Source organism: Dasypus novemcinctus, chromosome 6, assembly GCF_030445035.2.
Source record: "Dasypus novemcinctus isolate mDasNov1 chromosome 6, mDasNov1.1.hap2, whole genome shotgun sequence".
Classification (NCBI taxonomy): Eukaryota; Metazoa; Chordata; class Mammalia; order Cingulata; family Dasypodidae; genus Dasypus; species Dasypus novemcinctus.
This window is the reverse complement of record NC_080678.1, coordinates 35,418,038-35,434,929: the sequence shown is the minus strand read 5'-3', so window position 1 is coordinate 35,434,929 and position 16,892 is coordinate 35,418,038. Positions and strand designations below refer to the sequence as shown.

At 47.8% G+C, this 16,892-nt stretch overlaps 1 protein-coding gene across 1 annotated transcript; it reads right to left on the bottom strand.

The window, feature by feature from the left end:
* Nucleotides 1-1,995: 1,995 nt before the first annotated feature.
* SCD (stearoyl-CoA desaturase) lies at nt 1,996-16,671 on the bottom strand. Its single transcript, XM_004459182.5, has 6 exons — nt 16,025-16,671; nt 15,208-15,484; nt 11,495-11,625; nt 10,207-10,412; nt 8,493-8,725; nt 1,996-5,841 (listed from the first exon to the last, which is right to left on the bottom strand). The coding sequence occupies exons 1-6, from the start codon at nt 16,049-16,051 to the stop codon at nt 5,642-5,644; spliced, it is 1,074 nt and encodes a 357-aa protein (XP_004459239.1). The 5' UTR covers nt 16,052-16,671; the 3' UTR covers nt 1,996-5,641.
* Between the last annotated feature and the right edge of the window lie 221 nt (nt 16,672-16,892).

Sequence of the window (16,892 nt, the reverse complement as noted above, 5' to 3'; positions counted from 1 at the left end):
TCTATATGTCTATCTTTAGTCCAGCGTAACACTGTCTTGATTAATGGCCCTTTAAAGTAATTTTGAAATCTGGAAGTGTGAATCCTCCAACTTTGTTCTTTTTCAAGAGTGTTTTGGCTATTCTGGGTCCTTCCCATTTCCATGAATTTTAGGATCAGCTTGTCAATTCTTGCAAAAAAAAAGACAGCTGGGATTTTCATAGTGATTATGTTGAATTTGTAGATCAATTTAGAGAGTACTGCCATCTTAATTTTTTTCAAAAGCCTTTTGTAGTTTTCAACATATAAATCTAGTACACTTCTTTTGTCAAATTTATTCCTAAGATGGCTATTATTTTTGATGCTATCATAAATGGAATTACGTTCTCAATTTCATATTCAGCTCTTTCATTGCTAGTTTATAGAAATTCAATTGATTTTTGTATATTGATCTTTTGTCCTGGAACCCTGCTGAACTAGTTTATTAGTGCTAATAGTTTTTGGTGTGTGAATCTTCAGGATTTTCTATATACAAGATCATGTCATCTGCAAAGTTTGACTTCTACTTTTCCAATATGGAAAATTCATTTCTTTTTACTGCCTAACTGCCCTGGTGGACATTTTTAGGGACTAACCTCTTTCTTCCTCTAGGGAATAAGGGAAAAACTGGGGTCCCCCAGGCATCAGAAATTTTATTTCTATACTCCTTTCCATTTTTAGTTTAAATCGATTTTTGTCCTTACGTGCCATGGTTAAATCTTTATCCCTAATCAGGACCTTAACTACTTCATACCTTCTCATACAAAGCATGTTGAAAACAGAGTTTTTGCCTCTTAGGCACTCCTATTTTGCAATTTACCTGTAGAGGTAAGTGTATCGCCTAATTATTTTTCTTGAATTCAATGGACACATTGATCAACTCTTTTGCGGAGCTCTAGGACCCCTCCCTTTTCCTATTCCTTTTTAGAACTTCTGCAGATTGAAAAAGGAAATAGTCCCAGGATGAAACAACAAATAAAACAACAGAAGTTGCATGGAGAAGAAACACCGAAGTTTGTTTAATCAGAGCAAAGACAACCTGGGGTGAAATAGGGAGAAATGAAAAGAAAAGTAGCAAACAGCACAGTGAAGATAGTTTAAATTGGATGCCAGTGAGGGGGAAACAAAGATTTGAAAGGAAGAGTGCAGATAAAAAACAAAACAAAACAACTCTGGACTGAACATTTTAAGCAAAGTAAGAGGAAAGAGGCTAAAGCTGGAATGCTAGATATTAACTGAAGAAAATGCCACCACTAGGTTATTAAGGTTTGACAAGGTCTTAATGAATATAGACTTTTGAGTTTGGGGTACTCAGAATTACTCAGAGAGCTGTTTCTTGTCCAGGATGAGGGCAACCTTAGGTTAGACACTGAGGCGAGCCGGCAGAGCTGCTTCTGGTCAAGGTGGCTCCTACTGGAAAAATGCCGCTTCTTGAAACTGCAAAATCTGCAACCCTTCTTTTTCACATGAGGACTCTATAGAGAGATTGAAAACGCTGAAGCCTTTTCCCACAAAACTTCCAGCCTCCAGAGGCCTCACACTTGCATTCTTGGAAGTCATCTTATTCCCTGGAGGCAACTACATTTCAGACAGGAATGAGCGCTACTGTCCAGTCCAGGCTGCAAGGTGAAGAAATGCTTTTCTTAGTACACGCTGCCTCTCTCGCAGGATCTCTATCTTTAGTCCATGTGACCATGTGGTGCTGGAGTCTTGGCACTTCCCCAAGACTGACGTGCCAGCTGGTGTTAATGCATTTTAGTGGTTGGAGACTCCGACTTCCTGTTGCAGAGGCCCAGAGTTTAACCTAAAGTTACCTTTAGGAAGGGCAGGGTGGTTACTGGGGTCTGAGTATCACTGTAGATCCTATTTCTTTTTTACTCTTAAAGGTACAGGTCATAGACAAGGTGCTGGGCCATAATAAGTCCCAGAAGAGCAGGGGACTCTGGATCATAGCCAAAAACTCCCAGACACAGTGTGATCAGATTCACTTCACTTTTATTATGAACAGACACAATCTCAGATCAGTACAACTAGCTTCAGAGTTGATGTTAATAGAAATTATTTCAAAATTATTCTTAGGACACAAATAACTACTATCCCACATAAAAAAGGAAAATCCCCACCCAATCAAGGAAAAGGTATCCTGTACGTGTTTCCATGGCAATGAGTTCATGCATTCTCATACTTGATCTTGCTAGTTATCCACCACTTATTCAACTGATTCAATCTTTTGGCGAGAACGATACTGATAAATGCCATGCAGGACACGGACATACCAAGTTCATGGTGGACATGGCTACTGTAAAAATCCTCAGGACTTGAGAGAATTCCTCTGCTAAAGGATCCCAAAATGCTTTCTAAAAAGCATTAGTCTTGCCTCAAAACTGCCCTTTGAGGTAGGTCAGTATTATTATCCCCATTTTAACAGAAGGAAAACTGAGGCACATAGTTCTATAATTAAGTGACTTGCTCAGGGTCACAGAGCAAGTCAGTGGCACAGTGGTAGGAGAGGCCCTGGCCTTAACCACCAGTGTAGCATTGCCACCTTCCTTTGTTCAGCCTTTCACCCTGACCCATTTGAGCTACACTTGCAGAGAATACACTCAGGATAATCGCAAACCAAGAAGGAAATTTTCCACTTTAAATGCTACAACCATCTTTCAGTCTAAAAAAAAATTATAAATCTAATACATTCAAATAACTCCCACCCTCTATCAAGTGAGGGCACTTAAAAAACAGCCCTAAGGAAAGTTCCCCAAATGAAATCCAGAACAGAATCCTGCCAATAGCTGTACCAATAACTCTCCAAGCCAGGCCTCCTTTTCTACCAGTCACTTCTCTAGGCTCTCAGGTGCAAAGGAACTCCAGAGGAGCAACTGGGAGGGAGAGGAGGGCAGGCTCATTATGCAACACCGATTAGAAAAGATGTAAGGCACCCAAATAAGTTGTCAGCATACCCAAAAAGCAAGGACTGTTAGAAATTCAGACAATCAGATCTGAGTTTCTGGATCACTGTTGTGCCACTTGAATTGAGCTTCAGTACCTTGAAAATAGTGTTCCTTGCTCAGAAGACACACCTGCCTACACGCTGGGTCCCTCAGCCGGAGGAACTCTGCCCAGTCTTGTGTAGGGTCATGAGATATGGACTTGATCCATAGAACATGAGTAGAATAGAAAGAAGAGAAAGTTGTTTCTATTGTTCATATATTAAAACAACCTGTGCAATTAAAACCACCCAAGAGACGATTCCAAATGGGAGGTACACAAGTCAGAAGATCTGAACCATAAGGATATTTCATTCACTTTTTTCCTACTGAGATGAACAGCTCAAAAGATAAGGATGCCTTTAGTTCAGGCTAACCCCTGTAGCTACTATTTATTCAATTAACACAGGGAGAAAGGCAGTCCTCTCTTCCCCACTGGGGCTCAACAGTGGACAAAATATTTTGGTATTGTACAATTTCAAGCTTAATAGACTGAAACCAGGCTTCTGCCTTGATGACTGAGATATAGGGACAGAAGGGACAGGAGTGTTCCAAGGTTCTCAAAGCACTGATTTTTTTTCGTTCCCCAGACTTCTATACTATTGTTTGCCCTAGGTTGTGTCCTAGGCAATGCTGGTTAGTTTGCAGAGCAGAGACTCTGCTCAGCAAATTTCATGGCCTTTCACACCCCAAATCCCAGCCAAAGCTTTTGCAGCACACCTTGGCTCCAGGGAATGGGGCCTCCTTCCTAAGTGAGGCACTTTGGAACTCACTTTATGCCTGTGTGTCCCAGTGAGGACCAGGCTCCCTCTTACTTCTGCAAGCACTGCACGGTCAGCTGGGTGCCCTGACTCAGGCTGGCCAGGCTCGCTGAGCAAGTGGGGGGCATCCAGTATGTTCTCTGGTTCAGAGACAGGAGACTGGAAAAAAACCCTCGTGTCCTCCATGGCTGGCTCATGGGTACAACATGAGCATTTGGCTTGACCATGCCTCGAGAGAGCCTCTCTGAGGCAGGGATGTTCCTAGTAGGGTTTGCCAGCCTTGACTCGAGTCATCAGTGTAGCAAGGGAGCACAGGGTGTAGGGTCGAGTGACTCTGGAGGTGAAATGGAAGTGGCAGCTAGAGCTACTTTTATAAAAAGAAACAATGGTTCGGTGCCCCTGAGCATTGGGGTCTGCAGAAGGGGGAGCTGCCTGGACAGCAATAGCCATCACTGTCTCTGTAGAAACATGAAGAGTCTGCCTGTCCCAAGAAAGCAGAATATGGGAGAGGGAACCAGCCAGAGAAAAAGGACAGAAAGGGAAGAGTTGAGGATCAAGAATCAGGGTAAAGCTCTACACTAGGCTAGATGTTAACATACAAAGGATGAGAAAGCAAGAGGGTGTGACAATGGGGAGAAGCCTTCTGCTGTTTATGCAGCCCAAGGAGAAGCCAGAATTAAGGAACGAACCTAATAGCCAACTTGTTTGTACAACCATGTTTCGTATTAGGACACTTGATAACTTACTCAGTAACCATCTGTATCCCCTGGCAACGTGTTCTCAGAGCCCTTCCTTTGTGAAGTCACCTTGTGACTTCAGATCTTGCCCCTAGAATCTCTCCACTGCTTATCCAGCAGCGAGGGAAAGTAGACAGTCCAACTAATTCCTCCTCTCCTTCAGTTAGGGAAACACTCTAAGTGAATTACTTTGAGGTTCTAAGCAAAGTATTTTTGTTTTTTTTTTAACATCTGACCCAACTCCACCTCTGAAAATCTTTCCACTTTTGGATGTCTGGAAATATTGTAGCCATCTTGGAACTATGAAGATGCTAAAGATGGAAGAACTCTGATGATTCCACAAGCCTCTGGATTCACCAATTCAGGAGGCCACCAACCTCAAGACCTCTTATTATATGAAATAAGAAATCTCTGTTAATTAAAGGGGAAAAAAAATCCTTTCCCAGCAGAGGCCCCTTTTACTGCAAACTAAATTGCAGTCTACTCTAGGCAGGCAGTTCTGTCTGATGATGGCAGGAGCCTCCTCTTGCCTTGCTTCCCATCCCACCCCCATCCTCTCATGTCAATCACACCAGGCATGCAAACTTTTCCTGCTGACTATCTCCCTGTTTTAAAAAAGCCTTGGGCCAAATAAAGTTATTTTCCATTACATCTAGAAAAAGCCTGGGCTGAAGATAATCAACAGGGACCTCCCCAGAAGATTTATTTCTAGCTTAGGCCATCTATGCTGAAGCTCAAGACGGCTCAAGGAAGGGGTGTTATCTGGGGCAAAGACCCCTAGCATTGTACTACAGAAAGGATGGTGAGGTCTTACAAGCTGGGCACCCTGTAATGACTGACCAGCTGCTTGTCTGGGAGGCAGTGAGGGGCAAGAGAAAGGAAGGTGATAGAAACAAAACAAAGAGGAGGCCAATGGGGCCAGAAGAGAGAGAAGATGAGAGAAGAAAAAAGAATATCAGCTTAGCATCATGAAGGCAGAGTTGCTGGCTTTCAATACTTTTATATTTTAAAAGAATACTGTACTGGAATGAGTTAACGTCATCATCTTTAGCATCCTGGTAGCATTATTCAGTAGTTAATAAACAGAACATTAAATCTCTGACCAGCTGTCTTTTGGAAAAGGAACCGGAGGGACCCCAAACTCAGCCAGTCTTGTAGCTCCCATCTCCAGTTCTTTTAATCCTGGCCAAGATGGTGGACTTGGACACTTTCTTCCGGTCGTAAGCCAGACCGATGGCAGCCATGCAGTCGATGAATAATGTGGTGATGTTGAAGTGCCAGCGGTACTCACTGGTGGAGTAGTCATAGGGGAAGGTGTGGTGGTAGTTGTGGAAGCCCTCACCTGGGAAAAAAACAAAGGGAAGTTATGACCCTAGACTGGACTGTTGTCTTCCTGACCTTTGCCTGGCTGTTACCTAGCAGGGTCTCTCAAAACCAGTAGAAGCTAGCTGTTGCTAAACAAGTGAGTGAAATGAATGAATGAATCCAGCTCCTTTTACTCTGAACCAAATAGATGCCTCTCACAGGCATCTTTCGCGGATGGCCGTGAGTCACCCATGGCTCTCTGGGAGCCTTTGTGTGGGAAGGACTAGCAGTTTCTCTCAGAGAGTAAAAGATGGCTAGAGAGGTGCTGCTACCACTGGGAATGGCAGTTCGACTGGGAAATCCCTGAGTTTCAGTAAGTACTGGGCTGAGAGCCTCAAGGCTCACTGGACATGTGCATTTGTTAAGAGGGGAGGAAGAGAGTCCAGAATGAAGAACTTTTGCCACATTTCTCCAAGGCGAGCAAAGGAGCACATCTTTCTCCACTGCACAGGTCCTATCTCAGAAGTGGGAGGCATCAACTCAATTAGCCAAAAGTCAGAAGGAGGCCTCGCTGCAGGATCTGTTTTTCCTCAGCCTCCACAGGTTCAGGGCAGTCTACAGTCGCTTCTAATTCTTTTGAGCTTTAACTCTCAAGAGTGGATGATGTGATGAAACAGATCTCCCAGGAAAGAATCAGAATGCTTAGATAGTCCCTCTTACCCCTGAGATTCTGAGAACTTTGTGACAAGTGTTTGACTTTGCTGAATGGAACAAGAACAAAGAAATTCTGGATTCAGGATAATTCCTGTTAGGGGCAAAGCTTTAGAAACTCTACAAAGAGTTCTCCAAGCCTCAGCAAGACTCTACTTTCTGAACTTCATACAGTAACAATGTTGACCTGACCCTTAGGAGTAAAAAAGAGCTTGTCCAGCCCTTTGAAGATAAAAGTACCCCAGATAGGATAGTAATGATATTCATAATAAGCAACTGAAGGAAGTCCTGCAAAGTAAATGGCTCCATGGGGGACACCACAAAGTGTGTACTACCTCTGCAACACCTGATCATTCACAGGGTGAACTGAGTGGGAAAGTCAGTAAGCCCAAGGCTACAGGTACAGACAGGGGATTTCTAATTTCCATCAATGGTTTTCCATCTATGCTCCCTGTAAGCACTAAATAGGCCCAGACTTACTCCATTTAAAACTCAATCAGACATATAAGCAGATAAGGGAGGAGAAAAGAAGAGGAGGGTCAGTAGGTAGAAGAATAAGACTTTGCAATCTTGGCAACAGGAGATAAGGCTCCAGGGAGGTCAGCTTTGAAGGAGAGGTGAGCCAGTGACTGCAAGGAAGTAATTCAAGAAGCAAAAAGACTAGCACGGCAGGAAAGTGAGCTGGAGGAGAACAGAGGGTGTGGTGATAAGGAACTGGAGCAGCAACCAGGACAGTGGACATGGAGAAATGAATGATAACTGAGACAAAGTAAGATACTGGCAGCCACTTTGAGCTGGCATTGGGGAAGCACATTATAGACCCATTTGCAGTACAGGGCAAATCTCATCCCAGCAAATTCCACTTCTAAGAAAATCTCAGACCTGTGCAGCCTAGGTGATTTATTTTTCAAACATGATTCAAAGCAAGAACATGCACAGTTGTAGAACGTGCCTGAAAGGCAGGGGGTGGGGGGGATAGCGGTGAGCGGTGAAAGTTAAGATAGGAAAAATGCCTTTAATATAAAGATAACAAAGGTGGCCAGAGTTGAGAATACAAAGGAAGATATGAGTATTAGACAATGGTGTGCACAAGTATTAGAGCAATGTGGTAGTTGCCTAGGTGATAGGGGGTGACCAATACCACTGGTCACAGGTAAAGACCCCTTAAACCTGCGTCTATTTAAGGACAACTAATCAGAGGCCTTAGTCAAGGTCCATATGCCGTTGGAAAATGGAGACAGATGGTAGAATCTTCTTGTCTTAGACTCTGGCAATTGGTACTGGAATTAAAGAGACACTCATGAACAGCCAACATTAATTAGATCAGGGAGCAGGCACTTAAGATCAAACTAACTGCTTCCTAGGGGGATCCTTAAGCCATGTTGGGGAGGGACTGGAAGAGAGAAAAATATATAAAAGGACAAGAGGAGACAAATGTGACAGTTGGTGGTAAGGGGCCACCAACAGTTGCCTCAACACCAAGTGAGCAATAGACACTACACACACTAGGGTATGTATGGCATGTCTAAATATAGCAGAGAGATAAAATGGTTTATTGAACTAAATTATAATTATTTTGTTCTACATTCTACACAGCATGTTTAAATATAAAACACTAGGCTTACCAGCCATCCAGATGCCCCTATTGTTCTATTTATGCATTCCCTGTCCCGAGCAAGGCTGCAGTCCAGCCCAGAGATGACTGGAAAAAGGAAATCCCAAGGGGTTCATTATACATAACATTTGGAGATTGATTTGGAACCCACAATCAAAGGAATTATTATTTTTTTACTCCCTCATTTTCACATATGACTTTTTGCCTGACTCTCTTAAGGGTTTTCCGATCTGTCCCTTACCTCCTGGGGAAAACTGAGATCCAAAGAGACCATCAAAACAGGTTAATCTCGTTTTCTGGCTCCTAGCCCAATACTCCAAATCAGTGGACAGATGTGGTCTTGCTATGCACAGCTGACTTACCCACAGCTCCCAAGGAAACCAGGATGTTCTCCCGGGGGCCAATATTCTTGTCATAAGGGCGATATCCATAGAGGTGGGCAGCACTGTTCACCAGCCAGGTGGCATTGAGCACGACAGCATAACGCAGAAGAGTGGCAACGAACAAGCTGTGTTGAAAACTTTCACCCCAGAAATAATAGGGCACCAAGGTGGGCAGGATGAAACACATCAGCATGATACCGACTTTGTAGTATCTGCATGGAGAGAGAATGCAGGAGTCAGCAGAGGAGGACTCTTCCACCTCTTTGGATTGTCCATAACCACTGGGTTGGGCTGTCTTCGGTCCTCTTACCTGTGCAGTGTGGCAGCAAACAGAGCAAGAGGGAACCAGGTGGGAGATCCTTGGAGAACATAGTGTTATTAGCTGCCTTTTTAGATGGGGTCACCAGAAGTCACTGAATGACCTCTCTAGGAGCATAGCACCAGGAACTGGTGGAGCAAGGATTGGAATGCTCACCTACTGACTCTAAATGCATTGCTCTTTTTTCCTTATGGCCTGATGCCATGTTGGTAAGGTAGGTGAGGGCCAAATTACAAACTAATCGATTGAGTTCTCTTTCACAGGCTGTTTTTTCCAGTCTGCCTTTGGGCTCCTTTCTCTTTCCCATTAGTGCTTTTTCAGAGTCTGTGTTTAACGTTATGCCTTCCATTTCTGCTAGCTGCTCTCTAATTCTTTGCTTCCTTTCTCAGAGAGATCTTCAGGTCTCTGTCGCCCTGGAGGCCCTGACCCATGCTTCATTTTCTCATTTGCAGACAAGGTCATTGACATCCTAAGGGAATTGATTCATTCCCTACATCCCTTTAGCAGTCAAAGTCTTAACACTTTCACACCATGGATATCCCCTGCATCTAACACCTTTCCATTCCTACCGATGCTTTCCTAGCACAGATTCTTGTGAAACCCCTTTGTGTTCCTTCCTCTCACATTTTTGACTCAACATCTTCTTTCCCTCTCCGCTCCCTACCCCCATGGCCTTTCCAAAGCACACCTCTCACTATGTCACACTCCTGCTCAAAAAACTATTAACGGTCTCTTATTGCCTAGTGAATTAGATCTGAAATGGGTTTTTAAGGCCCTGCAAGAATGGCACCAGCCTCCCTTTCCAGTCTGATTTCTTGCCACACTCTATACTTGAAACAAAAGGACCGTTGCTGGAATGAGCTTCAAGCTTTAGTTCATTCTGTTCTTTCTATTCCCAGCCCCACTCCACACCTGTCAACATCCCTACTCACCCACCAGGCTCAATCCAGTGCTACTTTCTTCATAAATAAGTCCTTCCCTGATGCTCCTTAACATTTTATCTCCCCCCCTTGCACCTTTCATGGTACAGAAACTACTGTCTTGTCTCATGGTTCTTTAGGTCCTTGGCTTATCCCTCTACCCCCAACAGTCTACAAACTTCTGGAGAGTAAGGGCTATGTAATTTTCATCTCTGTATCCATGGCAGTTCTAGATCAAAAACATTTGTTGAATTTAATTGATTTAATTTTAAGATTGCATAGAAACAGGGCCATAGTTAAACTATGGGCCTATGGGACATTAACAATTGGGGTTTCAACTTCGTACGTGCAAACCCAGGAAAGCTTGTTTTGTAAGTCCTAGGAGAAAATAATGGGGCTTTCAAACCTCAGGTGCTCAGAGACATCTCTCCATCCTCATCGTCACTTCACTCACCTCCTCTGGAACATCACCATCTTCTCGGCTTTTAGGTCAGACAAGTCAAGCAAACCGCCCTTCTCTTTGACAGCAGGGTGTTTGCGCACAAGCAGCCAGCCCACGTGAGAGAAGAAAAAGCCACGTCGGGAATTATGAGGATCAGCGTCTGTTTCTGAAAACTTGTGGTGGACACGGTGGTCTCGGGCCCACTCATAAATATCATTCTGGAAGGACAGAGAGAAATAAAGGTAGTCATGGGGAGAGATACCCTCTGAGGTGCAGGCATCTTCAAGAGCCCAGGGCTTGCAGCCCAGTGTCATACAATACCCAGGAGCCTATGCCCCAAAGGAGGCATCACGGAGTTGCCTCCTCTCTTCCCCCTACTTGCCACTAAAGTTCAAGGGAGAAACACCACACATATAGGACTAGGTTCTTCGGGGCTTTGAGTGGACTGGAACCCATGGTGGGTGGGCTGGAGGTAGACCACACAGAGCTCAGGTGCGCCTGAGTCCTAGGGTCCTTGGGTTCCGGCCAGTGGAAAAGGCTGCAGGGAGCTTGTTCCACTCTGATGTCCAGGGCAAGAGACTGCTCCCACTCCCAGGAATAAGACCAGGCTGATAAATCATGGTCAAGACCACATTTCCGAATGACCTCTGGGCCTCTGTGGGGCACTTCCCATCTCTTAAGCCCCACATCACATGATATCCTTTGCCCACTGCTACCACATAACAGCTATCTTATGCGAATTCTCTTCCCTCAGCTCCCTTCGTTCTCTTGCTGCTATAAACTTCCTAACTCAAACAGATCAATATTTGACTCAGTTAGCCCAACAGCCCAAGATGTGACCAGAATCTGTCCTCTCAGTGGTCAGTTTTCTCATCTGTAAATGGGGATAATAATAGTACCATGAGAATTTAATGACATAATCTACCTACATCAAGTGCTTAGAAGAGTGCAGGGCACACAATGCTGTAAACATTTGCCCTTATTCTCTGAAAACAACAGTTCATGAGTCTATCTGCCCAGGAAAAAGGGCAGAGGGAACTGGGGTCAGTTGCTGGCTAAAGCACTGTGGACATCTTACGAGGAAGGACCATGTATACAGAATATTGCCTATTTATCTCCTGTTTCTCTTTTCCTCCCTGACTCAAAAACGTCCCCATGCACGGAGCCTGCACATGAAGTGACTACGTGGGGAGAGAGGGGAAAAGTGAAATGGCTGTCCATGTTGCTGCTCTCCGGGCAATACACCTGAGGATGACTGAAGGAGTCAAGAAAGCAGAGCTGAGTAGGGCAGGCCTCTTACCTGGAAAGCCATCGTGTTGGCAATGACTAGGAAGACCCGCAGGGGCAGCCGGGCTTTATAAGTTCGGTGACTCCACAGACGATGAGCTCCTGCCGTTATGCCCAGGGCACTCAGGAAATAGTGGACAAATGCTGTCAGAAGAAGACAGTGGGGGAGTCAGTAACTCAGGTGAGTTCCATCTGGGACAAGTCCACCAAAGGATATTCTCCTGATGTTGGGTCTGCGTCTTTTTAGGCTCCAGGTGAGGACCTGCTTTGCCTTGAACTCTAGGGAGAATCGTGGTCTCATAGGCCTCTTAAATGTTACCACCTAAGAAACATACCATCACCCACCCTACCCCACCCCCTCAACCCAAGGATTGGGGATGAGCTGAGAAGATAGGACAAAAGTCCCTAGAACTTCAGGAAGGCAGGGGAGGGAGTGGGGCTCCCACCACTCAGCCCTTGTCATTCCTGGTCTGGAGGGATATTATCCCAGGTCCCGCCTCCTTTGACCTCCCCCTAACCTTTGCTCAGGTTTTGAGGACCACAGGTTACTTCCACAGAGCTTAGGACCCATAAGCAAGGGTGATGTTCAAGTATTTACCTGATCCAGGGGGCCCTGGAGGCTCCCTGCTGTGCCAGGCATCACTGGCTGTCGAGTTGTGGGTGGATGGAAGGCCTTGGGGGAAGGGCCTGAGTGGGGGGCCCTGGGTGGGTGGTAGGGGGCATTCAGGGTCTCAGAAGTGTGACTATTTACTACTGGTCCACAACCATCGCAATATTTTAGCAGGCAGAATGGCCACCTAATGGAAAAATCAGCCCTGCACATACTCATATTTACACAGTGTGTTAAGCTTTCCCAAGGATTTCAGTATTTTCAAATTCTTTGGATACCTGGAAAGGGATAGGTGGTATTAATATCCTCACCTTGCCCTACCCTACCCTAAGGGCTGAAATGACACTCAGAGAGCTTAACTGTTTATCTAGGGTCAGGTGGCTAGTAAGAAATGGAGCCCCGGTTTGAAACTAGGTTTTCTGCCAACAAGCTGGTCATATGCCAACTATACCACCCATCTCTCAAGATAGGCACACTTCCCAGGTCTCTCCTTTGTGATGTAACCTCTATCCACCCATACTCCATCCCGGGCAAGGCAAATTCTAGACAATGGCAAGAAGTGCTCAAAGCTGCCACTGGAGCACCCTGACACCATCTTGCCTCACCTTCCGGGAGGCCCCGCACGCTCAAGGAACACCAGATATATAATCTCTTAGCTGGGCAGCAGGGTGGCTGGGCATACCTGTCGTCCTCTCCTCAGTGGCTCTAGGAGGCAGGGGCTGAAGCCTTGGTAGAGCAGGTGAGATTAACAGCAATGGCTACTGACAATGTTTCACCCCCAGCTAGAAACAGCTCAACACAATGGGCCCTCAGTGGCCAAAGACTTTAGCTGTGGTTGGAGATACCACGCTGTAACAAATTGCCCCATGTCCTCCTCCAGCCCTGGACAACAGCTTCCTGAAAAGCCTCCTCTTTTCCCCTCTCCTCCCTTCCTCCAGCTCATCCTGTTCCTGCTGCAGGATCCTGGGGAGAGCCACAGGGCCACATAATCTGTCACAACTGAAGTTCTGTCCAGATTCCCTCAGAGCTAGGATTAAGCACCCAGGTCATTTTCTGGCCTCAGGTCATGCAGGGACCTTGTTTTCTCAGACAAATAAATATATGGCTGCATCTCTATCTGAAAAAGTGACAGTTGAGCCAGAGCCCCATCCGTGACCAAAGAGGCAGAAAATGGCTTTGGGCATGAAAGCAGAAGCACTGAGCTCAGAACCAGAGAAACTGCTTGGGAATGTTACATGCCACAGGTGACTTTAGCAAGGTGCCTCTGAAAACACATAAGGTCCAGGTATTAGCAGGGGAGTTGAACAGAGAACCCAGGCACTCAGGTGCCTTTAGCAACACCTCTGAGCCAAAGAGAGGGACTTAAACCAGTTGGAGATTCATCCTTCCCCAGGTTAGGATATTAATGTTCACATTGATAGTTAAGCAAAATTGGAGCCCCCCTCCCCCTACTTCCTATCCCTCTTGGTCCTTAAAGGCAGAGGAATTCTGGCATCTCCAAATCAAGATGGCCATTCCATCAGCTAAGTCACCTACCAAAGGACGCAGGGACAGGAGGAAAAGTCTTGCTGAAGCCCATCCCCTCACTGGAACTTGCTCTGCCCTGGCCGATGAACAGAGAAGCTCCACTGATTGCCTCAGATCTATGTGCCAGGTTTCACCATGCAAAGGCGCAGCACACACCCATGGGTAGGCACCAAAAAGGTAGTGGGAACAGTCCTGGTCTGGGGATAATTTTCTTCTTCCTGCACTAGCAGCAGAGGGTAAGGACTTGCAGGTGATAAACCTACTTGTGAAGATCCCATCTTGGGAAGAGGGGTGGAGAGAGATGGGTGGAGAGGAGTCCACAGTCTACCTGGGAAATCCTTACCCCGCTCTTGAACAGACCCCCCCCTCCCGCCAAGTCGAGTCCTTGCTGGTCCATGGATGAACTGATTCACCCTGCACCTGGACTGTACCTCTACCCCAGCAATGACATACCTGCATCTAAGGAAGGCTACCTTCCTCCCAACCCTAAAAAAAGACAGTTGTCCTCAGCTTGTACCTGGGAAAATTCAGAGATTCTAAAACACAGGGACCTTCCCAGTTGCATTTCACTGTCTGTGGCACCTGGAGGATTCCGCAAGACAAAGCTCCCACCATCTTTAGAAGACCTGAGGGGCCCTGGAGGAAAGGTTAAAACTCGGCCTTCCAGTCCTTCCATGTAACAAGCCTCCAGGAGTGAGGCTGTCAGCAAGCAGCCCACACCACCAGAGACAGCTCTGGAAACCCTAGACCTGTCTTCCAGAGAGAGAACTCTGGGTCTCTGGAGCTCCTGCTCTCCCCTTTGACTCAGGATTATGGTGGCAGAGGTGAAATGCCTGCAGAGCCCTGTGTATACGCAGGCCCCGCTAGCAGCCCACACTGATGGATCTCAGGCTGGGAAGTGTTTCCCAGCAACCTCAGGGGTGGGCTGCTCAGGGCTCCCTTTTCCTGGTGTGGCCTATCTGTCCTTGGCACTTCATGGAACCAGGAGAGAGGGGCTGGAACAGGCTGGATGGGGAGTGGGGCACGAAACATTTTTTCAGCCTTCTTTCATTCTAACATCACTTTGTTGCCTGGCACATGTGCAGCACCCGGGAGACCTACCCATATGTAGTGCTACAGCAGCACACCTGTGTAACTTGACTTGCACAGGCACCCTCTCCTAACTCTCTCCCTGAGCAGTTCTCCCTTGTTTGATCCTGTAAGTGTTCTTGCATATACCCATAAAGCCATGGGTCAAGTCCCATGTTCCCACACCTCATGGGTAGGGGCTTTGACTCCATGTGCCTGGGAGGCCTGGGATAGGCAAGCAGGCAAATGACTCAAATCAAAAAGCACCTCTTGGGGAAAGCTGAGTCTCCAGCACACGGTCTCAGGGCTCCCTCCCCAACATCACTGTTAAAAGACCCCCAGAATAGAAACTCCTGCACCCCAATCCTCCTGGGCTGTGTTCCCAGTCCACTCAGTCCCTCAGACCACCAGAGAGACATGGCCAGGAAAACCTGGGCCCGGAGGAGCTGGCGCCTCTGCCCTGTGGAAGGCCCTACCAACTGGAGTACTGGGTCAGGAGGTGGGTGAGGGCGTCTGCTTACCCCAGAGGCAAGTGTAGATCTGGCAGCTGGGAAGAAGCATGAGCCCATACAAGGCTCCCACATGCAGCAGAGACATAAGGATGATGTTTCTCCAGACATACTGGAGCTTTGGCCTTGGGCCCTCCTTATCCTTGTAGCTTGGGTCATAGATATCATCTTTCATTTCAGGGCGGATGTCTTCTTCCAGGTGCAGGGGAGTCTTCTCCAACTTGCCATTCTGCAGAACCCTGGAGGGAGGCGCTGTGATGGTGGTGGTGGTAGTGTAGGAGCTAGAGATCTGGAAGGGAGAGGCGGAGAGTCAGGGGCCCATGGGGGCTTCACTTTCTAATCCAGCTGGGGGAAGGGCAGTGTACAGACCCAGAGGCCAGGACCACTCCCCACGTTACCCGAGGGGCGGGGGTGGGTGGGTGGCGGGTCCACCAAGGCTGGAGGAGGCTAACTTCCCAAATAGATTTGGGGGTGGGGGAGGCATGAAGTGGGGCGAGAGACCGGGGAGACCTCAAGGTGAAGGGGCAATAGGAAGGCGGCGGAAAATACTCCCAGCCATGGGCACACACAAAGGAACCCCCATGCCGCCCCATACATCATAAAGTTACAGCCACGACCGGATTTTTCTTTATTTTAAACCTTAGCTAACAAAAAGTTCCAAGTCCCCAAATGTCGATCCACATTCCTAATAAATGGAACGGAGTACAATTAGCAAACAGTGTCACGCCTTTTCCGGACTTCTCAGCTCTCCGCTCCACCAACCAGCCTCCGGGAAGTCCAAGCAGCACCCGCGAGCCCGCGGGCGGGGGGCCACGGCTCGGAAGCTCACCTCCTCTTGCAGCAAGTGGGCCGGCATCTGGGCTCTCGGTTGCGGGGCTCACTCTTCCAGCGCAGAGACTGCGGAGCCGAGTTCGGCGCCAACGGGGACAGAGGGCGGACTTCAGTTCCCGAGCCCGCCTTGGCGCTGCGCTGGGAAGGAACCCTTCTCGGCGCTCTGCGCGCTCGATGCGTGGCTCTCCGAGGCTGGGGATTTAAAGGCTAGAGCTAGCAGTGGGCGACCGTGTCCCGTATTTCCTCAGACCCCTTTTATTCGCTGCCAACAAGGGCAAAGTGCGCAGGGCTGGCGCTCCGGGGCTGCCCCGCGTGGAAGGGCCTGAAGGAGAGCGGAGGAGACAGATCGCCCGGGCGTGCGGGGGGCCGGAGCTGCGGCACTGGGGATGCTGCAGACACCGCCGCAGCCACGGCCGCCGGCGAAATGCTAATGATGCCTCTGTAAACTCTGGCGCGTCATTGGCCGAAGGGAATTTGGTGCCACCTCGTCCTGCAGTTGCCATTGGCTCGGCGCAATCTGCTGTTCCCTCTGCCGCGAGCTCCTCGCTCCCCCTCCCCTCCCTCTCGCCTTTCCCTCTCTGCCCCTGGCCGCTGGGCGGCTGCCCTGCTCCCCGCCGTCTCGGAGGCGCTCGGGAGCTTTCTCTCGGGAAGAGAGAGGGCTCGGCCGGGGACCTGGGGGGTGGGTACGGGCCCGGGACTGGCCTGAAGAGGAGGCTACTGGGGAAGTTTCACCCGAAACAGTGGGGAAGCCACGGTTGCTACCACGACTCAAATCCATAGTTTCCCTCTTCCCAGAGATGCACCGGAGAGGACACGTGGCTTCCACCCTAGGGTCGCGCTCTGAGCGCCGGGGGCTCTGGTGCCTG